At 64.3% G+C, this 27,289-nt stretch overlaps 2 protein-coding genes across 6 annotated transcripts; one reads left to right on the top strand and one right to left on the bottom strand.

The window, feature by feature from the left end:
* Window positions 1-8,191: 8,191 nt before the first annotated feature.
* Plppr3 (phospholipid phosphatase related 3) lies at window positions 8,192-14,610 on the top strand. Of its 3 annotated transcripts, none has more exons than XM_047531210.1 (8): window positions 8,192-9,241; window positions 9,499-9,586; window positions 11,987-12,172; window positions 12,239-12,380; window positions 12,467-12,662; window positions 12,731-12,788; window positions 12,853-13,026; window positions 13,223-14,610. In XM_047531210.1, exons 1-8 carry the CDS (start codon window positions 8,829-8,831, stop codon window positions 14,582-14,584), a joined length of 2,619 nt encoding a protein of 872 aa, XP_047387166.1. In that variant the 5' UTR covers window positions 8,192-8,828; the 3' UTR covers window positions 14,585-14,610. The 3 variants fall into 3 exon arrangements, with proteins under 3 accessions (XP_047387166.1, XP_047387168.1, XP_047387167.1); XM_047531212.1 differs by lacking the exons at window positions 8,192-9,241; window positions 9,499-9,586 and adding exons at window positions 9,627-9,834; window positions 9,972-11,460; XM_047531211.1 differs by lacking the exons at window positions 8,192-9,241; window positions 9,499-9,586 and adding an exon at window positions 9,627-11,460.
* Window positions 14,611-14,990: 380 nt separating this feature from the next.
* Ptbp1 (polypyrimidine tract binding protein 1) lies at window positions 14,991-25,482 on the bottom strand. 3 transcript variants are annotated; one of them, XM_047531214.1, is made up of 14 exons: window positions 25,357-25,482; window positions 24,130-24,160; window positions 21,108-21,183; window positions 20,381-20,700; window positions 20,135-20,305; window positions 19,952-20,062; window positions 19,712-19,886; window positions 19,418-19,495; window positions 18,518-18,666; window positions 17,499-17,532; window positions 17,020-17,112; window positions 16,724-16,940; window positions 16,499-16,576; window positions 14,991-16,377 (listed from the first exon to the last, which is right to left on the bottom strand). In XM_047531214.1, the coding sequence occupies exons 1-14, from the start codon at window positions 25,362-25,364 to the stop codon at window positions 16,245-16,247; spliced, it is 1,674 nt and encodes a 557-aa protein (XP_047387170.1). In that variant the 5' UTR covers window positions 25,365-25,482; the 3' UTR covers window positions 14,991-16,244. The 3 variants fall into 3 exon arrangements, with proteins under 3 accessions (XP_047387170.1, XP_047387172.1, XP_047387171.1); XM_047531216.1 differs by lacking the exon at window positions 25,357-25,482 and adding an exon at window positions 24,267-24,286; XM_047531215.1 differs by lacking the exon at window positions 19,418-19,495.
* Window positions 25,483-27,289: the final 1,807 nt, after the last annotated feature.

Here is a 27,289-nt window from a genome sequence, read left to right as displayed (position 1 = left end):
GCCAGGCTGTCTGAGGTGACCCCATTTTCCAGATGAGGAAAACAGCCCAGAGATGAGAACTGACCTTCCCGGAGCCACACAGGAGGGGCTGCACCCGGCCCAGCTCGGTGGGGTCAAGCGTGAGACCTCTGATCACTCGGTCCCCAACCACCTAAGTGTGGCCCAGAGCCTCGGACACCGGTTCTGGACGGTGCCCACTCCCCAGGGGAAAGGACAGGCAGGAGGTGGGGGTTCGACTGCTGTCGCAGGAGCTGGGAGCAGGGTGGCCTGGTCCCCAGAGCCCCGGGGCTGGGAAGGTGGGTGGCTGCCAGGACAGGGTCCTGGGGAGGGGGCTTGGGGGCGCCTGCCTCGGCCTCTTCAGGGCCAGCTGCCAGCCAAGGGAGGCCCCTGGCTGCGCAGCACCGTGTGCAGCCAGCCCACACACAGGGACGCGCCGGCCAAGAAGTTGGGCACGGGAAGGAGTCCACGCCCCGCAGGACTGCGCAGACCAGGGCCGCCCCAGCCTCCTGGGAGGAACAGCCCTCGGCCAGACCCGAGGCGATGGGTGGCCGAGAGTGGGTGCGGCAGGAGGCCAATGCCCCGCTAGCCTCAGGACGGGCGGCAGGACGGGGCCGCAGGTCCGAGGCAGATGCCAGTGAGGCGGCACAGGAAGGCGACCACGGTCACCGTGAGCTCCTGCAGGACGCAGGGTGCCCATGGCCAGGCACTGGGCGCCCCAGGGCAGCAGCTGGTCCTGCCGGGCAGGTGCACCACGGCCACCTCGGCGCCCAGAGGGGTGGGTCCGTCCAGCTGTGGGGACGCAGGCGGCCCTGTCCTCACCACACGGCTGGCCGGCCTCCCTGTCGAGGCTGTTTCCCCTGCCTGGGCCCCTCTGTAGGGTCTGTCACTATGGTGTCCATTCTGTGCAGAGCACATCTTGAGCACCAGTTGTATGCCCACCTGTTGTTTTGAGTCCCGGGGCTCCAGGAGGGATGGACTCCCATGGACTGATCTGGCTGCGCTTGCTGAGTGGCCGCAGGGGGGCAGCACGCCGACCCTGGGTGGAGCCAGGGGAGGGGCCTGCGTGTCCCCAAGCACAGGAGCAGGCACTGGGCATGTTCCCGCCCGCCGTCGCCCCGCAGAGCCAGGCCAGCACACAGCAGGTCTCGATGGACGCATGCTGCCTGACCAGCTGCCCACCTGCAGGAGCCGCACGTCCTGGGAGACCTGCTGACGCGGGACCTGTGCTGCTGGGCTCCGGGCTCCGCAGGCCCCGGGCACCGGCTCACCAGGCCTGGGCTCAGTCTCCGAACCTGTGCCCACTGGCCCCCAACCCGACCCCGCAGCCCTGCCCTGCCGGCTCCCAGAGCCTCACCTGAGCTGCACCTCTGCCCTGGGAAGGGGCTTGGAGGGAACCCACCGCCCAGACGGACAAGCAGCCAGGCCGGGGGCACCGAGAACCTGCCCGGGCACCCTCACCCTGGCATCCAGCCGGGCAGCCCTGCCTCAGTCTCCCCGGCAGGGCCGGCAGGGCAGGGCACTGGGCCCCGCGGGCAGACACAGGGATGGACGGGAATGTGGCCTGCTCACCTCCCAGAAGGCCAGCAGCACGTCAGAGCGTGCAGGCCTGGGTGGACAGTGGCGAGGGACATGGTGGGGCTCTTATGGCCGCGGCCATGGCCACTGGGGTGGCTCCACAGCGGGTGGGGCCCTGCTTCCTCCTCTCCCGGAGGCCGCAGGGGCTGGGGGCCCACAGCCACACCCCAGGGAAGCCCCAGGTCTCTGGGCTCAGGCCTGGGTCGCCGTGGAGGTAGGGAGGCTGGGTGTGCCCCCGGCCATGCCAGGGACCCTGCGGGCAGCGGCCACAGCCTCGGAGGATGCCCATCCTGCCACACCTCCAGGAGACTCCTCACCCACAAGGTTCCTGCGGCCCCACCAGCGTGGACGGGGCTGCATGTCCCCCGACAGGAAGGGGCCCCCTGGCTACCCCGACCCCAGCGTCTTCCTGTCCAGCCTTGGTCCAGGGGTTCTCCCCTAAGACAGGGTTCTCAGCCAGGGGCAGCGCTGCCCCCAGGGACGCTGGGTGTCGAATGGGGACACTGGTGATGGTCACAACTGGAGAGTGCTGACCACAGTGGATGGGGGTCCGGGACACTGCCCAGTGCTCTGCAGTGCCCAGGACACCCCACAAGGGAAAATCCGGAGTCCCGATCGTGAGCCCTGCTGCAGGGAGAAGCCCAGGTGGAGAGCAGTGGTGTCTCGAGCTCCAGCCCCAGAGGGTGCGGGGCCTGTCCTCTGCCAACACAGCTTTTCTTTCTTTCTTTTGGATGCTGGGTCTTTAACCCAGGGGTGCCTCACCACTGAGCCACATCCCCAGCCGTTACTATTACTATTATTTTGTTGTTTTTGAGGCAGGGTCTTGCTAAGTTACAAGGGGCCATGCTAAGTTGCCGAGGCTGGCCTTGAACTGACCGTCCTCCTGCCTCAGCCTCCTGAGTTGCTGGAATGACAGGCAGGCACCGTGGTGCCTGGCTTTAATATTTCACTTTTAAGCATCTCAGGCTCACAGAAGTGCAAGGAGTCTGTCACCCTGGCCACTCGGGGATGACCCAGCCACCCTGCAGCGCCTACGTTCCAGGCCAGAGCACCCTGATTCAGTCCCCAGCGCCGACAAAACAAAACACAAGGGTACAAGAAAGAAGTGAGCAGGCAGGCGCTGGCCCACGGGTGAAGGGACATACCCACCGTCCACCTGCAGCGTCCTTGGCCAGGGCAGGAGCAAGGGGACGGCTGCAGTGTGGATGGACCTGAGGCCCTGAGAGCCAGACATACGGGCCACAGTGTGTGACCAGGACAGGAGGGTCCAGGACAGGGGCCTCCAGAGAGGGACGTAGACCTGTGGGAGCAGGGCTAGGGAGACGGGTGCTTGTGGGGACGGACTTCCCTGCAGAATGGTGGAATGTTCTGGAACCGGACAGGGGTGTCACACAATTCTGCTGAGCTGCTAAGTGGGCAGATTGCGTGGTGTGTGGCATATCTCAATAAAGCTGTTAAAGATGGAAGACAAAGAACGGGCCAGCCAGACCAGACGAGGGGCCGGGCGGGCGGGGGCAGCCCCAGCTTTGCATCCCCTGCCCACCTCTCTCCAGAGGGGACACGCAGGTTCCTGGTGAGGTCACAGGTGAGCCTGGTAAGCAGCAGGCGCTAGGCAGAAAGGGCCGAGGGTGGGTGCAGGGCAGGACCTGGGGCTGCGGGGCTGCAGGTGGCACGGTCAGTAGGCTGAGGGATGGGCAGCAGGACACAGGAGGCCCAGGGCTGGGCTGCGGTCTGTCTCTCATGAATGACACCAAGGTGAACTCTTCTCTGCGAGGCGTGGATGCCAGTCCTGGGCACGAACCTGCTGTGGGGCCCTGGCAGAGTTGCTTGCCTCTCCAGGTCCCTGGCCCCCGCCCTGCAGAAAAGGAACAGTAATTCTCGCCACAAATGTGATTGGGAGGGTCCAGCAGGACCCTGAAGGCACAGGGCTGCCCGGGAAGGCCCTGAGTTGGACCCTAACGTGTCACAGAGCCAGAACCAGAACAGAGCCACTGCCCAACGCACCAGCAAACTCACCGAGACCGCGTGGCCAGTGTCGGGCCACGGGCGAGGGCAGGGTCAGCTTGTCTCGGCGGCCCTGGGGAGGACAGGCAAGAACCTGGGTCAAGAGGCCCCTGCGCTCCTCCCCGACAGCCCGGGCACCCGCCCGCAGGCCGGCTGCCTCCGGGAGACGGGTGCACCGCGGCCTTGCTTGTTGATCTCACTACTTGCTTATCTGCTTGTTTTTGCGGTGCTGGGGAGTAAACCCAGGGTCTCTCCCACAGAGCCAGACCCCAGTCCTTGGCTTTTATTTTGAGAAGGTCCGGCTGACTTCCCCAGGCTGGCCTCCAGCTCCCAATGGTGTGCACCTCCACACCCGCCTCTATTCTAAAACGACCCAGGCTGGGGTCAAGCTCAGGGACAGACCCCTCTGTGCCCCAAGAGGAGCCCGGACTTGACCCTGAGCCTAAACTAAGTCTAATGCCAAACACCCAAGACGAAAACTAGCCCTGAACTTGTCCCTAACCCCAGCCTAAGCCATGCCTCTAACCCTGACCCTTTGACCCCTTGACCCCAGCCCAAAGCACAGACTCACCTGGCTCTCACCCAGGCCCCTCTGCTCCCCTGCGAGCCTCCGCAAGCTGGTTGGTGACTCTGGAGTCCCCTGTCCCCCTCCAGCGAGCACCCTCTCCTCTCCCAGCGCCCCTCTCTGGGCTCCCTGCAAGCCCCCTTTCCCTGGACCCCAAAGGTCAGCTGCAGAGGCAGCTAGCTCTGGCCAGCACACACAGGGTGTCCCAGAAGGGGCTGCACTGGCTCTGGCTGGAGGCCACAGGACTCGGGTCCAGACTCCCGCCACCACCCTGCTGGAGGGGGGCGGCTCTGCTCCCCAAAGCCTGCTCCTCTGCCTTCAGGGCCCCGGCCGTCAGCCTGGGGAGACCCCCAGCCTCCCCATCCTGCTGCGCCCTGAGAGGACAGGGCCCCAACACCCCCGGCACAGTCCCTGCAGCGCTGGGTGGCTGTGAGCCCCACACCTCGCTGTCCTCCCTCCTCGGCGGGACCTCGGCCCAGCTGGGGAAGCCAGGCGGGTGGGCACCGCAGCCCCGGGGGCGCTGCAGGCACTGGGCTCGCCCGGCAGCCCTGGTGACTGCGTCCCCGGTCAGAACACGGGAAGTTGCCCAAGTCTCCATCAAACTGCTCCCGACCCCACGTGCCCCGGCTGTTCCCACTGTCCAGCCTCCGACGCTCCGGGCCCGGGCGGGACATCAGCCAGTTACCCCAGGGCCAGAGCCCCCGCCACTGGCTGAGACCACCGAACTCCTGGCAGGGCCTGGGGCCCAAAATCGCAGGCCTGGAATGCAGGCCTGGCAGGTGGCAGGTGCCTGTATTGTTCATTTTGAGGGTCTTTTTTGTTTTTTGTTTTGTTTTGGCACTGGGGATTGCACTCGGGGGCGCTCCACCGCTGAGCCACATCCCCAGGCCTATTTTGTGTTAGAGACAGGGACTCACTGAGTTGCTTAGTGCCTCACTTTTGCTGAGGCTGGCTTGGAACTCACAGTCCTCCTGCCTCAGCCTCCCGAGCCGCTGGGATTGCAGGTGTGAGCCACCGTGCGTGTTTCAGACTTTTTTTCTTTTTGCAGGACTGGGGATTGAATCTAGGCGTGCTCTACCACTGGTACCCAGCCCTCTTTATCTTGAGAGGGTCTCACTAAGTACTTAGCCTGGCCTTGAACTTGCGTCTCTGCCTCTGCGCCTAAGTCACTGGGATTAGGGGGAGGGGGGCTTCACGTTACTGTTTAAACATCGTTTTACTTGTTGAGACGGCTCCCCCCTCGGGTCCGGTGCCGTGGACTTTGCTGCAGTCAGTTATGTGGCCATCACACTTTCCGGATATTCTCATCATCCCGAGAGCCCCGTGCACATGAGCAGTGCTGTCCCCAGCCCACACCCACACGTCCACAGGTTGGTGCCCGGTCTCTGGACGCCCCTGTCCAGGTGGCGTTTCCTCCCAGTGAAGCCGCCCGCCGTGCGGCCCTTTGTGTCTGGTTCTCTGAGCACCTGTGGAGGCCCTCGGTCAGTGGAGGATCCCAGAGGCGCTCCCTACACCCCCGTCTGCAGAGGGCCCAGGCCCCAGAGACGGGGACCGGGAGGTCAGACGGGGAGGTCAGATCGGCAGTGAGTCTCCCAAATGCAAAGACTCTCGTACTTCAAAAGCAAAAACCAGATTAAAACAAGGGCGAAGGGTTGAATAGACACTTCTGGGAGGAGAATACAAAAAGACGGTGACTTCCTTAGTCGTCATGGAAACGCAAATCAAAGCCCCAGTGAGGTGCCCTTCACACCCCTGGGACAACCCTGAGGCCGTGCTGGGCAGGACCTGAGAGGCTGGCCTCCTCTCCGTGGGCAGGAATGGAGACCCTGCAGCGGTGGGAGCGGCCTGGCTGCTTCCTGGAAGGCACCTGCAGAGCCGGGGGATGGGGGGGTGGCACGCACAGGTGCTGAGGCTGGCCTCCATGTGCCACCCTCCTGTGCAGGCTCCTGGGCAGCGTGCCTGTCACCATCCCATCTTATTTTTAAAAGGTGCCTAGCTGAGGCAAGGTGGGAGGAGGGGATGCCGTGGCTCCCTGTCCTTGGGGACACTGGCTCATGTCTGGGGCTGTGGGGACTCCCCAGGGCGGTTCATCTCCCAGAGGCGATCAGGTAGATTTTGGGGTCCTCTGTCCGGCCCTGGCATTGGGGTCCTGAGCTCCATCTGGGCTCTGCTGAGCCTCCAGGCCCAGCCTCCTAGCAGCATCCACCGCACAGCCCCAGGCTCAGCCCTGACTCTGCTCTGCCTGTGTCCTCCCTGGATCCCACCTGCCCATCCTCTCCCCTGAGGCCCACCTGCTGTCCACCACATTCCTGGGCAAGCTCAGGCCTCATCTCTCCCAGGGCCCCGTTTCCTCCCTGCAGATCAGCTTGCCCAGAGCACAGTGCTCCCTGTGGACTTGGGGCCCAAGGATTCATTCCTTCCCAGTTGAGTGACCTCTGGGTAGCTCCCCTCTCTGCAATGGGGACATGAGCTGGCCCTGCCCCAAAGAGCTGTGCTGAGCACCAAGCAGGCTTGTCTGGTGCGATCCACCCACTGTTCTGCTCTGAACTTGCTTTGTTTGGGTTTGGTTTTGGCACTGGGGATTGCACTCGGGGGCGCTCCACCACTGAGCCCCAGCCCCAGCCCTGTTTTGTGTTTCATTAGAGACAGGGACTCACTCCCTAGTGCCCAGACTGACTACAGATCCCTCAGCAGCAGCGCGTCTCCTGGGGCAGGCTGCTCCCTCTCCACCACAGGGGTGGACAGGAGGAAAGCTCCCACCTACTCCTGGTCCTCCCAGGAGGCCGCAGGACGGGTCTCCCGCCTTGCTCCTCCCCAGGCATCAGAGAGGGTTGCCACACCTTCCCCTTCCTCCTGCCCCGAGGGCGGTTTGTGGCCACCTTTCATCACCAGGATTCCCAACAGCCTCCCAGGCTCCTCTCCTGCTGGTGGCTGGGGAAACTGAGGCTCAGCCCTAGCCAGGGGGGAGGGCAGACAGCCCTGTGGACGGGTGTGCCGTGCCCCCTCCCCGTCTGCCCGCAGGTGCTTCCATCTATCACCATGCCGTTGTCCGTGTGGGCAGCGGGCTGGCATGCCGGCTACCGCAGGGGCCCTCCTGTGCCCACTTACAGGCCAGGAAACTGAGGTCGGAGGCCAATGCCAACCGTCAGATGCACTCTTACTGCTACAGAGCTGGGCCTTCGGAGAAACTGAGGCATCAGGAAGACCCCTCTTCAAACCCCCGTTCTTGTGATCGAGTCAGAAAGATTTCAGGCACGTCGCTCGGAGTGCCAGGAAAGCATCTGCTGAAAGGAGAGGAAGGGGACGATGGGACGCCCCCAAGGAGAGTGTCCACTCAGACCAGAGGTTCCAGGGAGGCCCACCCAGGTCCATGACTTGACTTTTAACAGCAGGTGATAGCAGACTTTCAAATCCCACGGCCAAGGCAACTCTAGGCCACCTTGACCCACGCTGACTGGTTCTAACTGGATTTTTTTCTTTGTACCAGGGATTGAGCCCAGGAGTGCTTAACCACTGACCTATGTCCCAGCCCTTTTTATTTTTTTATTTTAATAGAGTCTCACTAAGTTGCTTAGGGTCTTGTTGCCAAATTGCCGAAGCTGGCTTTGAACTTGCAATCCTCCTGCCTCGGCCTCCCAAGTCACTGGGATTACAGGCCTGTGCCACCAGACCCAGCTTCGAACTGGGATTCTTTTCAGGGGAGTGGGTACTGGGGATTGAACTCTGGGGCACTCGACTACTGAGCCACATCCCCAGCCCTATTTTGTATTTTATCTAGAGAAAGGGTCTCACTCAGTTGCTTAGCCTCTTGCTTTTGCTGAACTGGCTTTGAACTCGAGATCCTCCTGCCTCAGTCTCCCGAGCTGCAGGATTATAGGCTCTAATTGGATTCTTAATTGTATATTCTTACAGATAATATCGTTAGGAGGAACTATCCTTATCTCCCAGAGTTTTAGGATCTGGGCACAAGTCTCCTGGGTTCCTCCCATCGCCATTATCTTGGGCCTGCAGTGAACAGGTGAGGAGTGACACGTCCGGCCCACTGAGGCTAGGGAGCAAAGCAGGCAAATTTCTTCTTGGGAAAGAAATTTCGTGGGGTCAGCGCTGTGCGTCCACTTACAGGACGGTTCCCCCAACCCCATGTTCCCACCATCCACATCTGTCTGCTCCCTACATTGCCACAAGGAAGCTCTTTGAAAACATGCAGTTGGGACTGAAGACAGAAGTCAATTTCGGGAAAATATCGTGACTAACAGGACAGACCGGAGAAGGGCGAGGGCGGGCAGGGTGGAGGGAGAAGGCGGAGGCGCACAGCGGAGGGCCGGTGGGCGCAGGCCTTAAGCTGGCGAGGCGACTGCGGGGCTGCCAGGTTATGTCGCCGCTGCCAGCAGCTGTTCAGGCCCGGCGTGCGGTGGGTGTAGAGGGGCTGAAACACAGGCGCGCAGGGACCCCTGCCGGGAGGCCGGACGGCCCTGCGCCCTGAGCTGGGCTCCGGGGTCTCAGGTTCCCCGAGTGGAGCACGGGGTGGGCCGTGCTCGCCCCACAGGCCCAGGTGCACCGCACCTCCAGGCCCTGCGCCCCGGCCGCGGTGGCCGAGAGACCCCCGCGGGCGTACGAGGGCGAGCCCCGCCGCTCCGGCCAGGCATCTTTGTCGCGGGTCGCTCGGGCGCCCGCGGAGCTCGCCATGGAAACCGGCGGCGGCGAGGGCGGGTATCCCGCACCCGGGGCCGCGAACGGGGCAGGGCGGGCGCCAGAGAGGCCGCGAGAGGCGCAGGCAGACGCAGACCGCGCGCCCACCGTGCGTCCCGGGGCCTCCCAGGAGGCCAGGTGGGGAGCCAGCGCGGCCCCGGCCGCGGGGCGGGACCCACAGGCCCGGAGGGGGCGGCCCGGGCGAGGGCGGGGCCGGCGGCCCGCGGTGGACGCGCGCTGCGCCCCCGACGCGCGCAGACAAAGAGCCCGCGCCGCGCGCCGCGCCCCGGCCGCCGCGGCTCCGCGGACCCTCCCCTCCGCCCCGCCCCGCGGGGAGGGGCCGCGCTTTGTGCTCGCGACGCCGCAGCCCTGCCGCCGCCAGCTCCGCGGCTCCGCGCCGGCCGCCAGGTGAGGGGGCTGCGGCCGCCGGCCGACCCCACCCGCCGCGCCCGCGACCCCGAGCCCGGGCTGCGCCGCGCCGGCCCTTCCCGACCCGCCGGCCGCGGGGTGCCCGAAGCCTGATTGCTAGGCAGGCCCCGTCGCCCTCTCCTCCGGCTCCTGCGCATCCTTGCCCGGCCCTCCCCGCCGGCCCCCGGGTACCCCGGGGCGCAGTCTGACGCCCACCCTCTAGCGCGGCTTTGTTCCTCTCCTACCACGGCCTACAGCGCCCGCGACACCATGATCAACGCCAAGGAGAAGAATAAAACCCCCAAGGACAGCATGACGCTTCTGCCCTGCTTCTACTTCGTGGAGGTGCGTGGGGGGCGCGCTGGTGGGGCCACCGTTCCGCCTACTTTCAGACACCCCATTTGGGGGGGCAGGAGCGGGCCCTGCTGCCTCGGGCCTTCGTCGGTGGGGCAGAACGCGGGTATCTGGGGCCGGGGTGGGGCCTGGGAAGTGGGTCAGACGAGTTGGGCTCTGCAGGTCGAGTAGGAGTTCCAGAGGCACCGAAGAGGACAGTGGGGCACATGCTGGGAGGTGGGACTCAGTCAGGGGTACAGGTCAGTAGCTGGCCTGGAGGGGCTGGTGGGGGAGACCACAGGACAGGAGGCGGGGCTGGGTGCTGTGCAGCCCCCACCTCCTGGGCTGTGGAGCCCGAGGTCGAAGGTCAAGCCCTCCCCTGCTAATCATTTGGCAGGTGCAGAGGTGCAGGGGCCCCTGTCTCCGGCAGGTATCCCCCATCCCTAGATTGGAGCTGGTGGGAATTAATATCTACAAAGGCAGAGCCAGCCGGACACAGTTCTTTAAAAGTGGAAGCGGTGCTCAGGCTGGTGCCGGCTGTCCTTGGATGGCCTTCCCAGAACACCCAGTCCCAGGGAGGGTCTTGCCCGGAGCCCCGGGCGCCCTGCAGGCCCCTGCTCCCTCTGCTCCTCCCCTCTCCCGGTCTCACCCTGGGGAAACCCTCTGAGACCCTCCTTTCTCCTCACACTTCTTATTCCCCCTTTATTCTTACTCCGCAGCGCTGGGGATGGAGCCCGGGGCTTCCTGACAGGAGGCAGGGACCCACCACCCAGCTGCGCCCTGGCCCTCGGTGCTTTTCTTGAGACAGGGTTGAGCGCAGGCTGGCTGGGACCTCGCCCTCCCGTGCCTCAGCCTCGGAGTCGCTGGGGTGACGGGCGAGGCCGGGCGCTGTTCCTGTCTGTCGTAGCAGCACACGGGCAGGACGCCCTTGATTCGGGCAGCCGTCCTCGGGGCCAGTGTGCTGTTCAGCTGAGGGTCTCTGGAGGGAGTGAGGGGTGGGGGTTTAAGGACCTTCCTGGGTGGCAGGCTGTGACCTGGGACCCCACCTGGCCCACGGAGTCTGGACGTGCACCTCACCACCGCTGCACCCACCTGTGGCCCAGCTGAGGTTCTGCCTCCGTCCTGCCCTGGTTTCCCCTCTCCCCTCCCCCTGCTTAGCAGCCCATTTCAGAATTGGCCTCTCTCCAGCCCCAGATCCTGCTGCGGCTCCCCAGTGCCCCCTTGCCTGCCCTCTGTTAGCAAGCAGGTGAGGAGGGCCCTGAAGTCACACCTGCCCGAGACCCAGTGTCAGGGGTGGATCCACAGAGAACTTCAAAGCAGACTTCATTTCTGCAGCCCTGAGGCTTGAAGCAGAGCCTCTCACGACCAGGCAGGCACTCTTATCCTTGAGCTGCAGCCCAGCCCCTAGGACAACCTTCTCGCTGAAGGACTTGATGTTTGTTAGGCTGTGCTCAGGCCCCACTACGAACTCTGCCTGTGTCGCTCTAAGTTCCTCTGCGGCCAACCACGTGGAAATAGTAAGAGAAGAGTAACCGCAGGGCCACGCAGGGCCACGCAGGGCCACGCAGGGCCTGGGCCACGCACTGTGAATCTGCACCCACCCAGCCCTTGCACCGGAGCCCGAGGACGTGGCTACTTTAGCATCCCCAAGTTACAGTGGGGGAAACCGAGGCATGCTCGGGCCAGGAACCCACCCAGGCAGGGGCTGCCCATGGCTGTCCTGCCTGGGCCTCACACCTGCATGCCCGGGTCAGAGGCCCGGCGCCTGGATCCCCGCGTGCCCCAGGACATTTAGTTCCAGCGTGGCCCTCCTGGCCCTGACCTGGGCCTGGGAGTCTGTCCTGCCTCGAACCTTCCGCAGGGCTGGGGCCAGGCCGGGGCTGCAGGTGGGTGTGGACCTCGGTTCCCTGGGGGCTTCACTCTGGCCCCTCAGACACGTGGCCTCCCCTACAGGGGCTGCCACGCGCATCCCCTGGGACCTTCTCAGGGCTGTGTGGGGTGGGCAGCTCCTGGGGGAGGGGCCTGGCAGAAGGGGGCAGCACAGGGATGTCCAGGGAGGCTGTCCAGGGTGCCTGGTCAGCAGTGGGTCTAAGGGAGGCACATCCTGGGTGGGCAGGGGAGGGGAAGCCCAGTGGGAGGAGAGTCTGAGGCTCCTTGCTGAGGAAACGGTCGGCGGGTGGATGGGTGCTGGGAGGTCTGTGGGTGGACAGGTGGGTGGACCATGGGTGTGTGGATGGTGGGCAAAGGTGGACAGGCAGGAGGGTGAGTGGGGGGTGGCAGGTGGAGATCACGACTGGAGGAGCAGGTTTCTGGTGCTGGAATGGCGTGCCAGCTGGACCAAGGGTGGTCACTCGGCTGAGTGAGCACCAGTGGCAGGTGGACGGTGACCCGGCCAGCGTCGTCTGCCTGCAGCTGCCCATCGTGGCCTGCTCCGTTGTGTCCCTGTACTTCCTGGAGCTGACTGACCTCTTCAGGCCGGCCCAGGTGGGCTTCCAGTGCCATGACCGCAGGCTGTCCATGCCCTACGTGGACAGCAGGGAGGAGCTGGTGCCCCTGCTGATGCTGCTCAGCCTGGCCTTCGCGGCCCCTGCTGCCTCGGTGAGTGCGCGTGCGCCCGCCCGCCCAGGGGCGGCGGCGGCCTGCCTGACCCCTCCCTGTCGGCAGATCATGGTCGGCGAGGGGCTGCTGTACTGCCTGCAGTCCCGGCTCTGGGGCCGCGGCGGGGGCGCCGGCGGGGCCGAGGGCAGCATCAGCGCCGGCGGCTGCAACTTCAACTCCTTCCTGCGGCGCACCGTGCGCTTCGTGGGTGAGTGCTGGTGTCCCCCTGCTGCCCGGAGGTCCAGCACAGGGCGGGCAGCTCTGCCCTCCGGCCCTGATGCCGCTCCCACGCAGGCGTCCACGTGTTTGGCCTGTGTGCCACGGCTCTGGTGACGGACGTCATCCAGCTGGCCACCGGCTACCACGCGCCCTTCTTCCTGACCGTCTGCAAGCCCAACTACACCCTGCTGGGCACGTCCTGCGAGGCCAACCCCTACATCACGCAGGACATCTGCGCTGGCCCCGACGCCCACGCCATCCTGTCTGCACGGTGAGCCCCGTCCCCCTCCCGCCCGCAGGCCCTGGGCCCCGGGCCCGGCTCACGCCCCGCTCTTGCAGGAAGACCTTCCCGTCCCAGCACGCCACCCTGTCCGCCTTCGCCGCCGTCTACGTGTCGGTGAGTGCCCGCCCCCGCCCCGCCCACCGGGCACCAGCCTGGCCTGACCCAGCGCCCCCCCCAGATGTACTTCAACTCCGTCATCTCGGACGCCACCAAGCTGCTGAAGCCCATCCTGGTGTTCGCCTTCGCCATCGCCGCGGGCATCTGCGGGCTCACCCAGATCACCCAGTACCGCAGCCACCCCGTGGACGTCTACGCAGGCTTCCTCATCGGGGCGGGCATCGCGGCCTACCTGGTGAGGCGCCGAGGAGGGAGGCTGGCCGTGGTGGGCAGTGGGAGGCCGGCCCTGTCCTGGGGACTCCGAAGTGACCTCGTGACTCAGACCTCAGCGCCCACCAGGGAGATCCCAGCTGCCCCTCAGGTTCCAGGGCAGGTCCCCTGCCGGCAGGGCTGTCGCCGGCAGGGGCTCACGCTGGCCTGTGTCCCCCTAGGCCTGCCACGCGGTGGGCAACTTCCAGGCCCCACCCGCAGAGAAACCCATGGCTCCCCCACCTGCCAAGGACGCGCTGCGGGCGCTGACCCAGCGGGGCCACGACTCGGTCTACCAGCAGAACAAGTCTGTGAGCACGGACGAGCTGGGCCCACCAGGCCGCCTGGAGGGCGTGCCCCGGCCTGTGGCCCGAGAGAAGACGTCCCTGGGCAGTCTGAAGCGGGCCAGCGTGGACGTGGACCTGCTGGCCCCCCGCAGCCCCATGGGCAAGGAGCACTTGGTGACCTTCAGCAACACGCTGCCCCGGGTCAGCACGCCCTCGCTGGACGACCCCGCCCGCCGCCACATGACCATCCACGTGCCGCTGGACGCCTCGCGCTCCAAGCAGCTCATCAGTGAGTGGAAGCAGAAGTCCCTGGAGGGCCGCGGCCTGGGGCTGCCCGACGAGGCCAGCCCTGCCCACCTGCGAGCACCCGCGGAGCCCATGGCAGAGGAGGAGGAGGACGAGGAGGAGGACGAGGAGGAGGAGGAGGAGGAGGAGGAGGAGGACGGGGAGGAGGAGGGCCCCATCCCACCCTCGCTGTACCCCACGGTGCAGGCACGGCCGGGGCTGGGGCCGCGGGTCATGCTTCCGCCTCGGCCGGGACCCCAGCCGCTGGTGCACATCCCCGAGGAGGGGGTGCAGGCGGGTGCGGGCCTGTCCCCCAAGAGCAGTGCCGCCGTGCGAGCCAAGTGGCTCATGATGGCCGAGAAGGGTGGGGCCCCCGTGGCCCCCACGCAGCCCCGCGTGGCCAACCCCCCGCGGCTGCTGCAGGTCATAGCCATGTCCAAGGCCCCGGGCGGGCCGGGCCCCAAGGCGGCCGAGACGGCCTCGTCCTCCAGCGCCAGCTCCGACTCCTCGCAGTACCGCTCGCCCTCGGACCGCGACTCAGCCAGCATTGTCACCATCGACGCGCACGCGCCCCACCATCCCGTGGTCCACCTGTCCGCGGGTAACGCGCCCTGGGAGTGGAAGGTGGCGGGCAGCGGTCCCCGGGGGTCAGAGGGGGAGGCGGCGTACGAGCTGGGAGACCTGGCGCGCGGCTTCCGGGGTGGCTCCAAGCCACCGGGCGTGTCCCCCGGCTCGTCCGTCAGCGACGTGGACCAGGAGGAGCCGCGCTTCGGGGCTGTGGCCACCGTTAACCTGGCCACGGGAGAGGGGCTGCCCCCACAGGGCGCGGCCGATGGGGTGCTGGGGCCGGCCAGCCGAGAATCCACGCTGCGGCGGCAGGCGGGCGGCCTGGCGCTGGGCGAGCGGGAGGCCGGTGAGGCCGAGGCCGAGAACTACTTCCGGAGGATGCAGGCCCGCCGGCTCCAGGACTGAAGCTCCCGCTGTCCAGGCCGCCAAGGGCCGGGGTGGGTGGAAGGGGTGGGGGGCTGGGGCACCTCGTGATCAACAATAAAGTGACTGCTGACATCAGGGTCCAGAGTCCTCTGGTCTGTGTGGGCCCAAGGGCAGGGTGAGCCCCAACCCTGGCCCCTGCCACTCTGGGCAGGAAGGCCTCAGGCCTTGCCCAGGGGACGTGGCCAGCAGCCCCCAGCCAGGGCCACCCAGGGCGGAGGAGGGAAGCAAGTGGCTGGATTCAGAGAGGAAACAGCAGCAAGACGACAGGCCCAAAAAAGAGGGGAATCAGAAGCGCAGGGTAAGAAGAAGTTTATTCACATCCAGTACAGACCGGCCAGCTGCCCTCCACAGCGACAGCAAAGAAGACGGCTACAGGGAGCAGAGGTGTTATAAAACTGCTTTAATGGAGTTCTCCGTACAAGCCCTGGGCGGGCACTGGAATGCTCGTGGCCCCGCGCGCCAAACACTGAGCCCGAGTCGCTGCTACCAAAATATACACGTCACTGTAAAAAACCGCGATGCGCCCCTCCATGTCTCAACAGGTATAAAAAATTATAAATATTTACACCCTTGTCACACTCCGCTACGGAATGGGGGTCCGAGGAGACCGGCCCTGCTGCTGGGGCGATGGGACCAGGTGTCCCCCAGGGAGGAGGGTGGTCAGGACCTGGGGGTTCCCACCGCCTGGGGTCCAGCATCAGAGCAGACAGGAACAGAAACACGACTTTGGTCCAAAATTTGAAGGAAAAAACCCCTGAAAGTTCTAGAGCTGGTCTTCCTAGGCAGATCTCGGGAGGCTGGGTAAGGCCACTGCGCAGGCGGGGCTGGCGAGGCCCCACCGCGTGGAGACGGTCCTGCCTGCGAGTGAATTGATTACAAAGAATAAAATAGAAAGTACAGCATACAAAGTAACACCGAGAAAGCTCACTCATACCGCTGGATCCTCTTGCTATAAAAAGTTACTTAAAACTATTTCTTTTGCATATAAATGAAGAAAAGATTAGGATATTTGGTCAACTGGAAATATTGCTAGGCACAGATGTCGCGACCGCATCAGAACACGATACAAAGATTATAATGAAAGGCTAAGCTGGAGGAGGCCGGGCTGGGACCCTCTGGGCCTGGCTGGAGGACATGGGGAGAATCACGTCACTTGATTACGTGGTGTGTGGGGTGCCGGCCAGCCCCGCTGACACCTTGTGGTCTCTACTCCCGCCCAGCACTGGGCACATGATCCTCGGGAGCAGGAGGCCACTTTGCATCTGCCTGGAACAGGCCCCCGGCCCCCGGCCCCCTGGGTTGGTGCAAGGCCGCAAGGCAGGCAGGTTTAAGGCACGAGGAAGCCAAGTCGTGGTTGGGGTGCCCCGGACATGCCCTGCAAAGGCACGGCGCTGGCTCTGGCCTGGCCTGGCCCCGGGCAGGCGGAGGACCCCTGCCGCAGTCCCCGAGCGCCCGAGCCGTCAGTCACCGCAAGGTCAGCAAGGTGAGCTAGATTTAATTTTTTTAAAAACAGGTAAACTGATTTCTCTTTAAAAAAATAAAATCTCTGGTCTGTTAAGGTCACTTCAGCTGCTTCTTAAAGTGGCTTTTCTCTGGAATGACGGAAGCGGCTCCGGGAGCCTGGCTGGGGGCTCTGCCCCTAGATGGTGGACTTGGAGAAGGAGACCCGCAGGTGGTGGTTCTCGCCCAGGTCGTGGTTGTGCAGGTCGATGAGCGCCTGCACCGCCTCCTCCACGGAGCCCATCTGGATCAGCGCCATCTTGCGGTCCTTCCTGCAACAGAGCGGGGCGGCCGGCGGTGGGCACGGGCAGGCAGGGCGGGCGGGCGGGCAGGCGGGTAGGTGGGCAGGCGGGCAGGTGGGCAGGCGGGCGGGTGGGAGGCAGCCCTACTCACTGGAAGAACTTGAAGCCCTTGACCACGCCCCCGCTGCTGGAGAACAGGGCCTTGAGGTCTTCCTCCGTGATGGAAGGCCTGCGGGGAAGGGCTGTAAGGCCAGGCAGAGCCAGGCAAGGGGACAGAGCACGGCCGCCATGGCCGGCGGGTGGCTGTGCTCAGGGGCTCCGAGGCTCGGCCCACGGGGCCCACCGTGCCCACCGTGCAGTGGGCGCCTGAACTCACGGGATGTTGGAGAGGTGCAGGGTGGCGGAGGGCGGGAAGATGTTCTGGAAGTTCTTGGAGCCCGGCTTCTTGAAGCGGTGCAGCGGGGAGTTGCCGTAGTCCTTGGTGAGACCCTGGTCCTCCTGGCCCTCACGCGGCAGCTGGACGTTCTGGTGCTTGGACAGTGTGATGCGGATGGGCTTCCCGTGCAGCTTGTGCCCGTTCAGGTGGCTCATGGCTGGGGGTGAGGGGGGACATGTGACCAGGGGCCTGGTGGGCACCCCCTGTGCCTGCCCCGGGGCCGGGGCGCCTCTTACCCAGCTGGGCCTGGCTGCCGTCTGCCATCTGCACCAGCGCATTCTCCTTCTTGTTGAACAAGATCTTCACCCGCTGCACGTCCCCGTAGACGCCTTTGGGAGCCAGGGACAAGGCCGTGAGCGCCTGGCCCCACCAAGTGCCAGCCCGAGCCCCTGCGCACCCCTCAAGGGGCTCTCAGCCCGCCGGGGAGCCTGTGCCTAGCAGCCCAGGGCCCGCTAACAGGAGCGCCCACGTCCAGCCAGGTCCTAACGTCCGGGACAGGCCGGCTGTCGAGAACGACCACGTTCACATGCTACTGACACGCTTAACTCTTGGAGAAGCATGCAGGGCGGTAACCATGCGCGTCTACGCGAGACGGTTGCAAACCGGAAGCAAACCACGTAGGGAGGCAGAATGCCGACACAAACTCAGGGCACATCTCAGGGCGTAAAACCACCAACTAAACGAAAACAAGGTAATAAAAGTGGGAATAACATACCGAAAAGAATAAAGAGGCTTTGGGGTGTGACTCTCTTTAGAGGACAGCAGAGCAAGGCAGCGAAGGGACAGGGGGGAGGGAGAGGTCAGGGGGGCGAGTTGCCATCGTCCACCAGGAGGAAGACAGTCCCGCAGGCGAGCAGGTTGATGTGATGAGTTGCCAGGATGTTAATATTCAAGGGCGGGTTGTTCCGGAGAGCAGGGTTTGGGGGGGATTGTTTTTATTTATTTATGTTTTGTTTGTTTCAAGCAACAACAGGAAGCAGAAGAACCGTGCAGTCAGTTGGCAAAGAAATTCCGGATCAGGGCAAGAAAAAAAATAGGGAAAGGGGAAGGGGAGAAAAGAAAAAAAGTAGCAAAAACAGGTCAGTAAATACGTAAGAAGACCAGGGAGTGTCCCCGTCACACGCGCACACGCAGCGCTCCACCTGGGGAGACGCAGGGAGAGGCACCTGGGCGCGGCCCGGGAGGGGACGGCGCGGCCACCAGCAGCACAGCTGCGCAGCGAGCGGAGGCGGCTGCTGGTCCACCGAGTGCCCTGGCTCAGGACCCAGGACTGCTGCTGGCACGCCGTCCTGCCCCACCTCCGGCCCCGGAGAGCCACACGAGCACCACAGACACGGAGCCGTCTGTGACGCCAGTCACGAGCAGGGCCCACTCACGAGGTGAACACCCTGAGCCCCCAGCACCCCAGCCTCCAGCAGCCGGGCCTGTAGGCTGTGCCCACTGGGCCCACAGCCAGCCTAGCTCGCCTTGGTTAAGTGACAGGAGGAATTTCAACTCAACGTCACGGAATTGAAAATGCCAAACGAGACGTCAGAAGACAGGAAACTCAGAGGACCCTGGGAAAGGCAGTAAGCAGGGGACGTCGCGGGGTGGAGCAGACTCCAACAGTGAGGCGGCCACGCTGCGAGCCTGAGGTTGCTGCGGGGGCTCCAGAGCCGGAGACCCAGGCCCCCCATGTGCCCCGCACGCCCTGCTTGTGCTTTAGGAGAAGCGGCCCCAGAGGGACCCACATACCTCGGGGTTGAGGTTGCTGACCAGAAGGACGGAGTTCCCGGCCCCTGCCAGGCCTGGGATGGCGATGCGGCCTGCGGCGGCTGCTGCAGCTGCGGCTGATGGGATGGCCAACGGGGCCAGGGCTCCATGCACGTTAGGAACGGAGAGACCTGGAAGGGAAGAGGCGGTCAGGACGTGAGCAGCCTCCGCCTGCCACAAGGGGGCGCAGACGCCCCTCCTCATGCACAAGGAGCCACGGGAGGCGGCGCCAGGCTCGGGCCCTGTGAGGGGCGCCTGTGGGCTCCTCTGGACCCCGGTGCAGCCACACGGCCCCGGCGGCTCCACCAGTGCACCCGACTCCTCGCAGCACTGAGGTCTGGGCGGTGGACCCTCTGCATGCGCCACACAGCACGGAAGCCTGGGTCCGAAAACGCAGACACGGGCCTCGCAGGCAGGGCCCGACAGGACGCGGCGTGCGTGCAAGTCGCGCCGTCCTCCATGCAGACGCAGCACGCACTGCTCGCCCACGGCCGCAGCGGCCGGAACGATGCACACGTGTGCCGGCCGCCGGCTCATGCTCCTCAGCGGAGGCCACTCGCTTACCAGGCCACTCAAATTCAACTACTAGGGACACATCCCTCCACTGCGTCCTCGTCCGCGCCCGAGTGCTTGAAGGGAACCAGACCACAAGACTGCGCAGTTAGCGGCTTTCGCCAACGCCAACACCCGACTTGCGGGCCCGCTGCCCTGCCCTGCCTCTCCACTGCCGTATCGAGCCGCCTCTGTGGACGCAGCTGCCCCTGCGGCTCCCTTCCCCTCTCCCCGGCACTCGCCAGGGACCAGTCGGCCACGCTGGCTGCCGTGGAGGCAGAGTTACGTGGAAAGGGTGAGGCATGCAGTCGCTGGGGCCGAGGTGAGTACCTGTGGCTTGAGGAATGGCAAAGGTGGGAGGGAACCCAGCTCCTGCATACGGAGAGGCTGAGATTATACCAGGTGCACCTAGAAACAAAGAGACACTAATCACCGCACCCACAACCTGCACCGCCAGCAGGGCCGGGCCTCGCGGGCAGGTCCTTGCTCTCAGGGCTGGCGAGCGGGCGGAGCTACTCCCTGGGCCTGAGGGCCTGACTGAACTACGCATCCCACCCAGCTAGGGGCCGGGCCTGGCTCAGAGCCAACGCTGCGCACGCTGGGCTGGCTGGGGCGGCGTCTCACCGAAGGCTGCGGCCATGGTCTGGTCCAGCGAGGGCTGGCTGTCCCCGGAAGGCAGGTCTGGGCGCGTGTAGTCGCGGCTCTTGTCGTTGTTGTACTTGACGTTCAGGCTGGTCAGCTTTGAGAAATCGATGCGCAGCGTGCAGCAGGCGTTGTAGATGTTCTGCCCGTCCAGCGACTGCAGGGAGGGGCAGGTGAGCTGCGGCCAGGCCCCAGGCCACGCCTCCCCGGGCCCCCACTCACCAGCTTGGCGTGCTGGGCGCTCACGGGGTCGGCGTACTGCAGCAGAGCCTGGAACTGGTTGTTCTTGGTGAAGGTGATGATCTTCAGAACCGTGCCGAACTTGGAGAAGATCTGCAGGGCGGGACGCCATGAGCCTCTGTGCCCCCCCGGAGGCGGCCCCTGCCTGGGTGCCCACAGCCTCACCTGGTGCAGCACGTCCAGCGTCACGGGGTAGAACAGGTTCTCCACGATGATTCTGAGCACGGGGCTCTGCCCAGCCATCGCCATCCCTGCGTCCACGGCTGCGGCAGAGGCGGCCAAGGCCAGGTTCCCTGACTGGACCGAGTTCACGGCCTGCAGCGCCGCCTGGGCTCGCTGTGGAGGCAGCACCGTGAGCCCCGTGGTGGGCACCCCCAGGACGCCACCCCCCGTCCCGCACGCAGGACGCACCGCCTGGTTTGGGGAGCTGTCGGTCTTGAGCTCCTTGTGGTTGGAGAACTGGATGTAGATGGGCTGGCCCCGCAGCACCGGCGTCACCGAGGTGTAGTAGTTGACCATGGTGTTGGCCGCCTCCTCTGTGTTCATCTCGATGAAGGCCTGGTTCTTGCCCTTCAGCATCAGGAGGTTGGTGACCTTCCCAAAGGGCAGCCCCAGGGAGATGACCTCGCCCTCAGTGACGTCACTGGGCAGCTTGCGGATGTGGATCACACGGGAGGGGACACCCGCACTCCTGCTGTCACCTTTGAACTTCTTGCTGTCATTTCCGTTGGCTGAAAGAGGTGGGGTGGGCTTCGGGTTGCAGCAGGGTCTGTCCTCCCAGAGGCCTTCTCTCTCTCTGACCAAGGCCAGAGCTCCCTTGCCCTGTCCTGGAGGGTCCTGCCCTCCAGCTCCCAGGAAAGCTGAGTGACCAACCAGGAGGCTCAAGGTCAAGACTGCCAGGATCCAGCTTTACACACCTTTGCCTCCATACATCCAAAAGCAGGCCTGGCAGTTAAGCATGGCCCTAGGAATTCTGGGCCGCAATCAGCCCTGGACCTGCAGTGTGGCCACAGGCCACGGGGTATGAACTGTGGAAGGAGCGAGCTCGAGTCCAGCAAGGACAGCCACATGCGACTCTATCCAAGACCCACACACACAGCCGGCAGGGTGCAGGTGGGGGCTCTGAACATGGGGTTACCTGCAGAGGCAGAGTTGCTGCTCATGATAAAGGGTCCGTTAGTGACACACGTAGAGAAGAGCTCGTCAGATCCCCGCTGGAAGACAAGAGCAACACCGAGCTGCACTCACTACCAGAGACCCTTACTCACACCACCCCCAGCCCCACCCAAGAGCAGACGCCGTCTCAGGTCCCTAGTGTACACCTCTGGAAGCCTGGGGCTTTGCAGAGTTTCAGCTACAGGCCTAGGCTGCCCCACTAGCCACCCTCACTGGTGGCCTGGGCACATGCCAGCAGCCACATGGAGCGGGCTAGCCGCGCAGCCCCCACGTGTCTGCCCATGAGAGCACAGCTGCAGCCCTTCAGTACGAGCGCGGCGCGCACCTCACTCCCAGCTGAGCTGCTGGTGGCTTCCGCATAAACAAAGCCTTGCTGCCCACTGCTCTCCAGCCCCCAAGCCTGTCCTATTTCCCAGCTGCCTGAGGAAATCCAACCCTCAGCCTCGGCACACTTTTACAGCAGTAGAGACACTGCCCCTTTATGCACCAGGCAGGCCGTGCTACCCCGTGGCAGGGAGTGGGGTAACCGATCAACCCTCAGGAATCACCAGGAGACTGATCCTGGGTTAGAAAAGCAAACATCCTTCTGATGTGGGGCTCAGATTCAAAAGGTGAAACTGGAGATGATTTGGGGACAATCCTTAGACTCGTTACCAGGGAAACAAAAACAGGCCCGAGAACCGTGAAGCACAAACTCTACCTGCAAACCTCTGCCCCTGCTCTTCTCTCTTCAAAGCTGCCACCCACTAAGCCCTGGACCATCTGTGGGGCCCTCAGGGTGGAGGAGCAACCCCCACCTCCTGTCCCACACAGGATTCCCCCTCCTCCTGCTGCCTATGGAGGTGCCACTCTGAAGGACACCCTCACTGCTGTCCACACAAGCGCTGGGTCCTGCACTGGCCCAGTGCCTCCTCCCCAGGTCCACTCTGAGCATCAGGTACGGAGACAAGGCGGGAGACACTCAGGGGCTCCCAAACAGCAGTGGGAGGAGGCTCAGGAACAGCCACCGCGGACCCTGCCAGCACCATGCATCACTACCAAGGTAGCAGCCGAGGTAATCACTCAGACCCTCGGCCCTATGCCTACCGAGAAGGCCTGTTCATCCCCAAGGAAGCCTTAGGGCCAAGGAATGCTGCAGAATCCAGGGCAGCAAAGGTCAGGTTTGCATAAATGAAGTGTATGTTAGACAAACCTGGGCCCATCCTGGGGCTTCAGCCTGGCCCTGCCAATAAGCAAACCGGGAATCACAGGAGGCTTTAGGACTATTGTTGTGCCTGCTGGGCACTGACGGCAGTAGGGGAAACCAGATGACTAGAGAACACAGGAGTACCTCCCTTGGGCAGGCACACCTAAAACATGAAGCTTCACCCCACCCCCACAGACACTGACCACAGGAGTCACTTCCTGCCCACAGCACACCCTCCTCAAGGACTTGGCCCATGGGGGGGGGGGGCCCGCACGCTCATGAGTGTGTATTAACCTTAAAGGGCCCTCTTCCACCTGGACAGCAGTGGTGGGTGGAGCTGCACTTCCTAGTACTGGCCTCTTGGCTGCCTGCCTGAGCTTAACCGCCTTCCCACAGGCAGGGTAGGCGCACCCACAACTGTCTGGGGCAGACAACTCCACGCCCACTCGGGGCCACAGGCTCAGTCCGACACACTCCACAGAAGTGTGACCCAGGCATCCCAGAACTTAGGCTGGGCTCAGGGTCTCCACGTAGGACCTTCTGCACCAGCACCCAAGCCCAGCCTTTCCACTGGCTGCAGAGGCAACACACAGAGACCCGCCTCTGTCCTGCCCAGGCTGGCTTTGAGGCCGTCTGACCTCTTGAGCAGGAGGCGTGGCCCCCAGGAAAAACCTAGAGCAAAGAGCCTCAGGTGGACAGTGGCTCCCAAAGCAGCCAGGGATCCTTCCAGCCAGACAGTACCCAAGCAAGGGCTTCCCATCAAAACCCCACTCCCTCTCCTGGCACTGAAAGAGCAGGTTTATCTGCAGGAAGATCCAGCATGTAGACAACAACCCACGTGAGAAAGGGAAACCCAGTCCAGGAGTCACCAGGCTGACCACAAACCAGCTATCAGCTGCTCAGGATGCCCCAGTGGGCACAAGCCACAGGAGCCTCTCCAGGAACGAGCCAGGGACAGGACGTCCCCCAGCCCCCAGCTGTTCATCACACACAGGAAGGTGCCACAGCTGCCTGCGTCTGCACACCAAGGCCAGGCCTTTCCTTCAAGGCACAGGCTGGTTCTCAGGTAGTATGGTGCTCAGCCTTCCCCGCGTCCTGCAGCTCTGCACCTGAGCAACTGCTGGCTGACTAAACATCTATCATTTGGGCAAGAAGGTCCACACCTGCCATCCTAGCTACTTGGGAGGCTGAGGCAAGAGGATTGTGAGTTTGAGGCCAGCTTGGGCAAATAAATGAGACCCTATTTCAAAAAACCAACCACCCAAAACCACAGGGTCTGATGCTGATGAGGATGAACTCCTCCACTACTTTTGACCTAGAACATGCTAGGAAAGTCTAAGAGCAAAAATAACCTGGTAACTGACAACAGGTCCTCCTGAACCACAATGCCACCAAGAGACACTCTCATGTCAAATACAGAAACTCCATGCACTGAACCTGGCTCCTCTCCCCAGTGCTCAGGACTCGGTCAACAGCTCCCCTCCACAGCCCAGGGAGCTTTCCTGAGTCTGGAGATAGAGATTCCTAGCAAAGAGGTAAGGAGTCCTCATGGTGTTGCACGGAACTTGGAGCCACACTGCACAGACCACCAAACCTGCTGGTTCAGAACTCATGCCATGGCGGGCAATCCTACAATCTGAAGCGGACAGGGCTCAAGAACTCCTGCCCTAAACACCCTACCAGCCAATCCAAGTTGCAAACAAGCAGGAGTGCTGCTTTAAAAACAAACACAGTCCTCCACTCTAAGCCAACAGAGTACAGGGCAGTACACCCAAGAAGCAAAGTAAACTGTGCCTACCTTCGTGCCAACTGCTATGTCTGGGACGATGCTGTGGAGAGAAGAGGAGAGATGTCAGCAAGGTGTGCAGCCAGGGGCAGAGACCGGCAGGGCCAGCCAGGAAGCTCCGAGGGGCTGAGAAGTGAGCCGTCACTTACTCTCAACTTGAAAGGGGCCACCATTGTCCTCCAGCGCCCCTCCCTCCCAGCAGGACCCCAGGCCCCGCCTCTGGACGGTGCCTAGAGGTAGAGACAAAAGACACTCCCTCAAAAGCTGGGGTTTGCCTTTAAAGTTCAGGACTGCTGTTTGCTTTCTATAAAAATGGAAGCGCTCGGAAAGGCCACAGGCTTCCGCCCCGGTGGGGGCAGGGGAGCCCTGCAGAGGCCGCGGCAGCTGGCAGTTCAAACGGTTGGTTAAAATTAACAAATTTAACAGGCGTGCCAGAATACAATCCCAGTTACTCATCAACCCCGGCTCCGCGTGACTGGACTTTCTCCCTCGCTCGGGAAGGCAGGAGTGCCGGGCCCTCGCCTCCGCCACGGCCCCGGGAGGGTCCCGGCCTGCCCACCGGAAGGAACGCCGAGGCCCGCTTGCACACACTCCGCGCGACGCAGCGAGGAACCGCCTCGCAGACACGCCGGGGGCGCCAAGCACCTCCGGGCTCCGACGCCGTGCAGCCGCCCACCGGCAGCTCGCCCGCGGGTGCGAGACCCTGGCCACGCGCGCCCCCGGTCCCGGGACCCCGCCCGGCCCCGGGCTGAGCCCGCGCGGCGGGAAAGGCGCGCGCCCCCGCCGAGGACCGCGCACGCGCAGCGGGGCCCGCGGCACTCGGCACACGGCGCACGCGCGCGCGGCGCCAGACGGGGCGTGAGGAGGGACATCCGCGCGCCCGGAGGCAGCGCATGCGTGCAAGGAGAACGGAAAGCGAGTACGGCCGCGCGACGCCGTGGCGGAAAAGACGCGGAACGTCCGGGCCGCGCGCATGGGAGGGCGAGGAGGGGGCGCGAGGCAGCGTGCGCTCGGAACCCGGCGCGCAAGAGCCGGAAGTGCACCGGGATGATCCGGAGACAGGCCGCGGGGCAAGGGCGCAGCCCATCCTTCCCCGCAGCCCAGGTCCCGCGCGTGCCACGCGGACCAGAGGCCCCGCGCGCGCACCGGCCCGGGTGGCAGCGGGGAAAGTCCGGGTGGGGACGAAGGAAGGGTGGGAGCGCGAAGAGAATGGCGGGCGCGGGGCGCGGCGCGACTCACCCGTCCATGGCACACAGAGCAGACCCGCAGGGGACGGAGTGGAGGCGCCGGAATAGCAGGAACCGACCCAACGGCTCCGAGTTATAGACTCACAAGATGGCGGAGACGCCCGCACACGTCCCCCGCGCGTGTTGCTCATTGGCTCCCGCCGCGGCAAGGGGCGGGGACAGCCCTTCTGGCCTTAGCTAGTGCCTCTCAATGGCCAGAAAGTCGCTCGGGGGGTGGGGCTGAGAGAGGGAACAGGTGGCTATTGGAGGAAATGGCCGTCCTTTACGGAAGAAGGCGGAAACGACCTGTGGAGTAGGGATAGGACGAGAAGGGTGGGAGCACGTGATGACTTTTGAGCCAATGGGCGAACTGCCACCCGGCGAGCGGCTTTGCGGGAGAAGCCATCTTGAGAGTGGGTACGTGGCGTGTCAGGCGGCAAGAAGCGTGCTTGCCCCGCGCTGCTGCCATCTTGCAAGTGGGCAGGGGCTGTACGCCCGCTGCGTGAGGGCAAAGGGAGGGTGTCTCCATCTTGGAGTCGGGCAGGAAACCTGCAGCGCTCCATCTTGCTTGTGGGCACATAGCCAAAACGTCGGATTCAAACCGAACTTTTGCTCGGATACTGGCGTAGGGGCCGAGGAACCTGCGGGCGCAGCGTGACCCTGGGATCACCGCTGACCGTCCTTGGCCCGCCCCAGAGCAACTAAGTCCGACGGCTAATGCAGGGGCGGGGAAACTGAGGCCTGGGTCGCAGGGTGGGCGGCTGCCCGCCCTACAGGTGGGGAAACTGAGGCCTGCACGCACTGTCGGCAGAGGAGCGGAATCCCGCCCTCCGCGCCCCCGCCCCGGAACGCCCTGAGCCTGGCCCGGGCCCCGCGGGAGCCCGCCTGCCCCGGCGCTGCTGCCCTGCTGGGGCCTGGCCGCGGCCCAGCCGCCCTGCAGCTCCCGCGGGCCCGCTGCCAGAGGATTCCAGCCAGGATTAGGGGCGGCTGCCGATTTCCACGGAGGCCCCCGCGCCCGGCAGCCGCCCGGACCCCGGAGTCGCTAATCAGGAACGTCCCGGTGGATTTAGGAGAAGCCGCAGTGCACGCCCGTGGATTTGCGCGCCGCAGGACGCCCGTCCGGCTCCTGGCAGGGGCCACCAGGGCCAGCTGCTCGTCTTTGTTCCCGGCGAGGCTGGTGCCAGGGAGGGCCCCACCCTCTCAGACAGGCCTGGGAGGGAGCCCAGGTGGCAGCCAACGTGGGTGGAGACCATCAAGCGCCCAGCCCAGGTCTCAACCGTCAGAAGCGCGTTGAAACCCACTTCTGGCCCTCCCGGGGCGCTGTGTTGCGCACACTGAAAGCCCACGTCCACCTTCAGCGGCCCTCCAAGTTCTGGAGGCCTTTTCACACGGGCCTCCCAGGCAAAGCATCCCTCAGGCAGGGTCTTACTGAAACTGGCCCAGCGCCCCCCTCACGCCCTGCCCGCCCAGCCCTGGCCTCCGGCCTTCACACAAAGCTCCCCGCGGCGAAACAGCCTCCTGCGGCCCCTCCCCGAGCCAGGCGAGGGCTTTCCCTCCCCTGCTCTGCTGGAGCGAAGTCTGGGAAGGGACCCTAGCGCTCAGGACGGGAGCCTCAGCCAGCTCAGCCAAGGGTCACCTTTTGTTTCCAGCAAGCCCTGGATCCTGCCACTCAACTCTGCAGGGAGGGGGTCGCTAGCCCAGCTGATCAGAACTCCTGATAATTGCCCTCACCAAGGCCAGGGAGTGGAGCCCTGCCACACAGGAGGCTTCACTGGCTGGGGACAGGGCATGGAGGGCCAGGCAGGGCCTGGACTCCGACAGGCTGGGTGCAGCAGGATTCAGACCAAAGTACCAAGATTCTTTTCCTTCTGAGTTACATCCTCAGTATCATTTTGAGACAAGGCCTTTCCAAGTTGCCTGGGCTGTCCTGGAAGCTGTGATCCTCC

The sequence above is a fragment of the Sciurus carolinensis genome, chromosome 17, assembly GCF_902686445.1.
Source record: "Sciurus carolinensis chromosome 17, mSciCar1.2, whole genome shotgun sequence".
Classification (NCBI taxonomy): domain Eukaryota; kingdom Metazoa; phylum Chordata; class Mammalia; order Rodentia; family Sciuridae; genus Sciurus; species Sciurus carolinensis.
The sequence above is the reverse complement of the archived record's forward strand: the minus strand, read 5'-3'. Positions and strand labels throughout refer to the sequence as shown.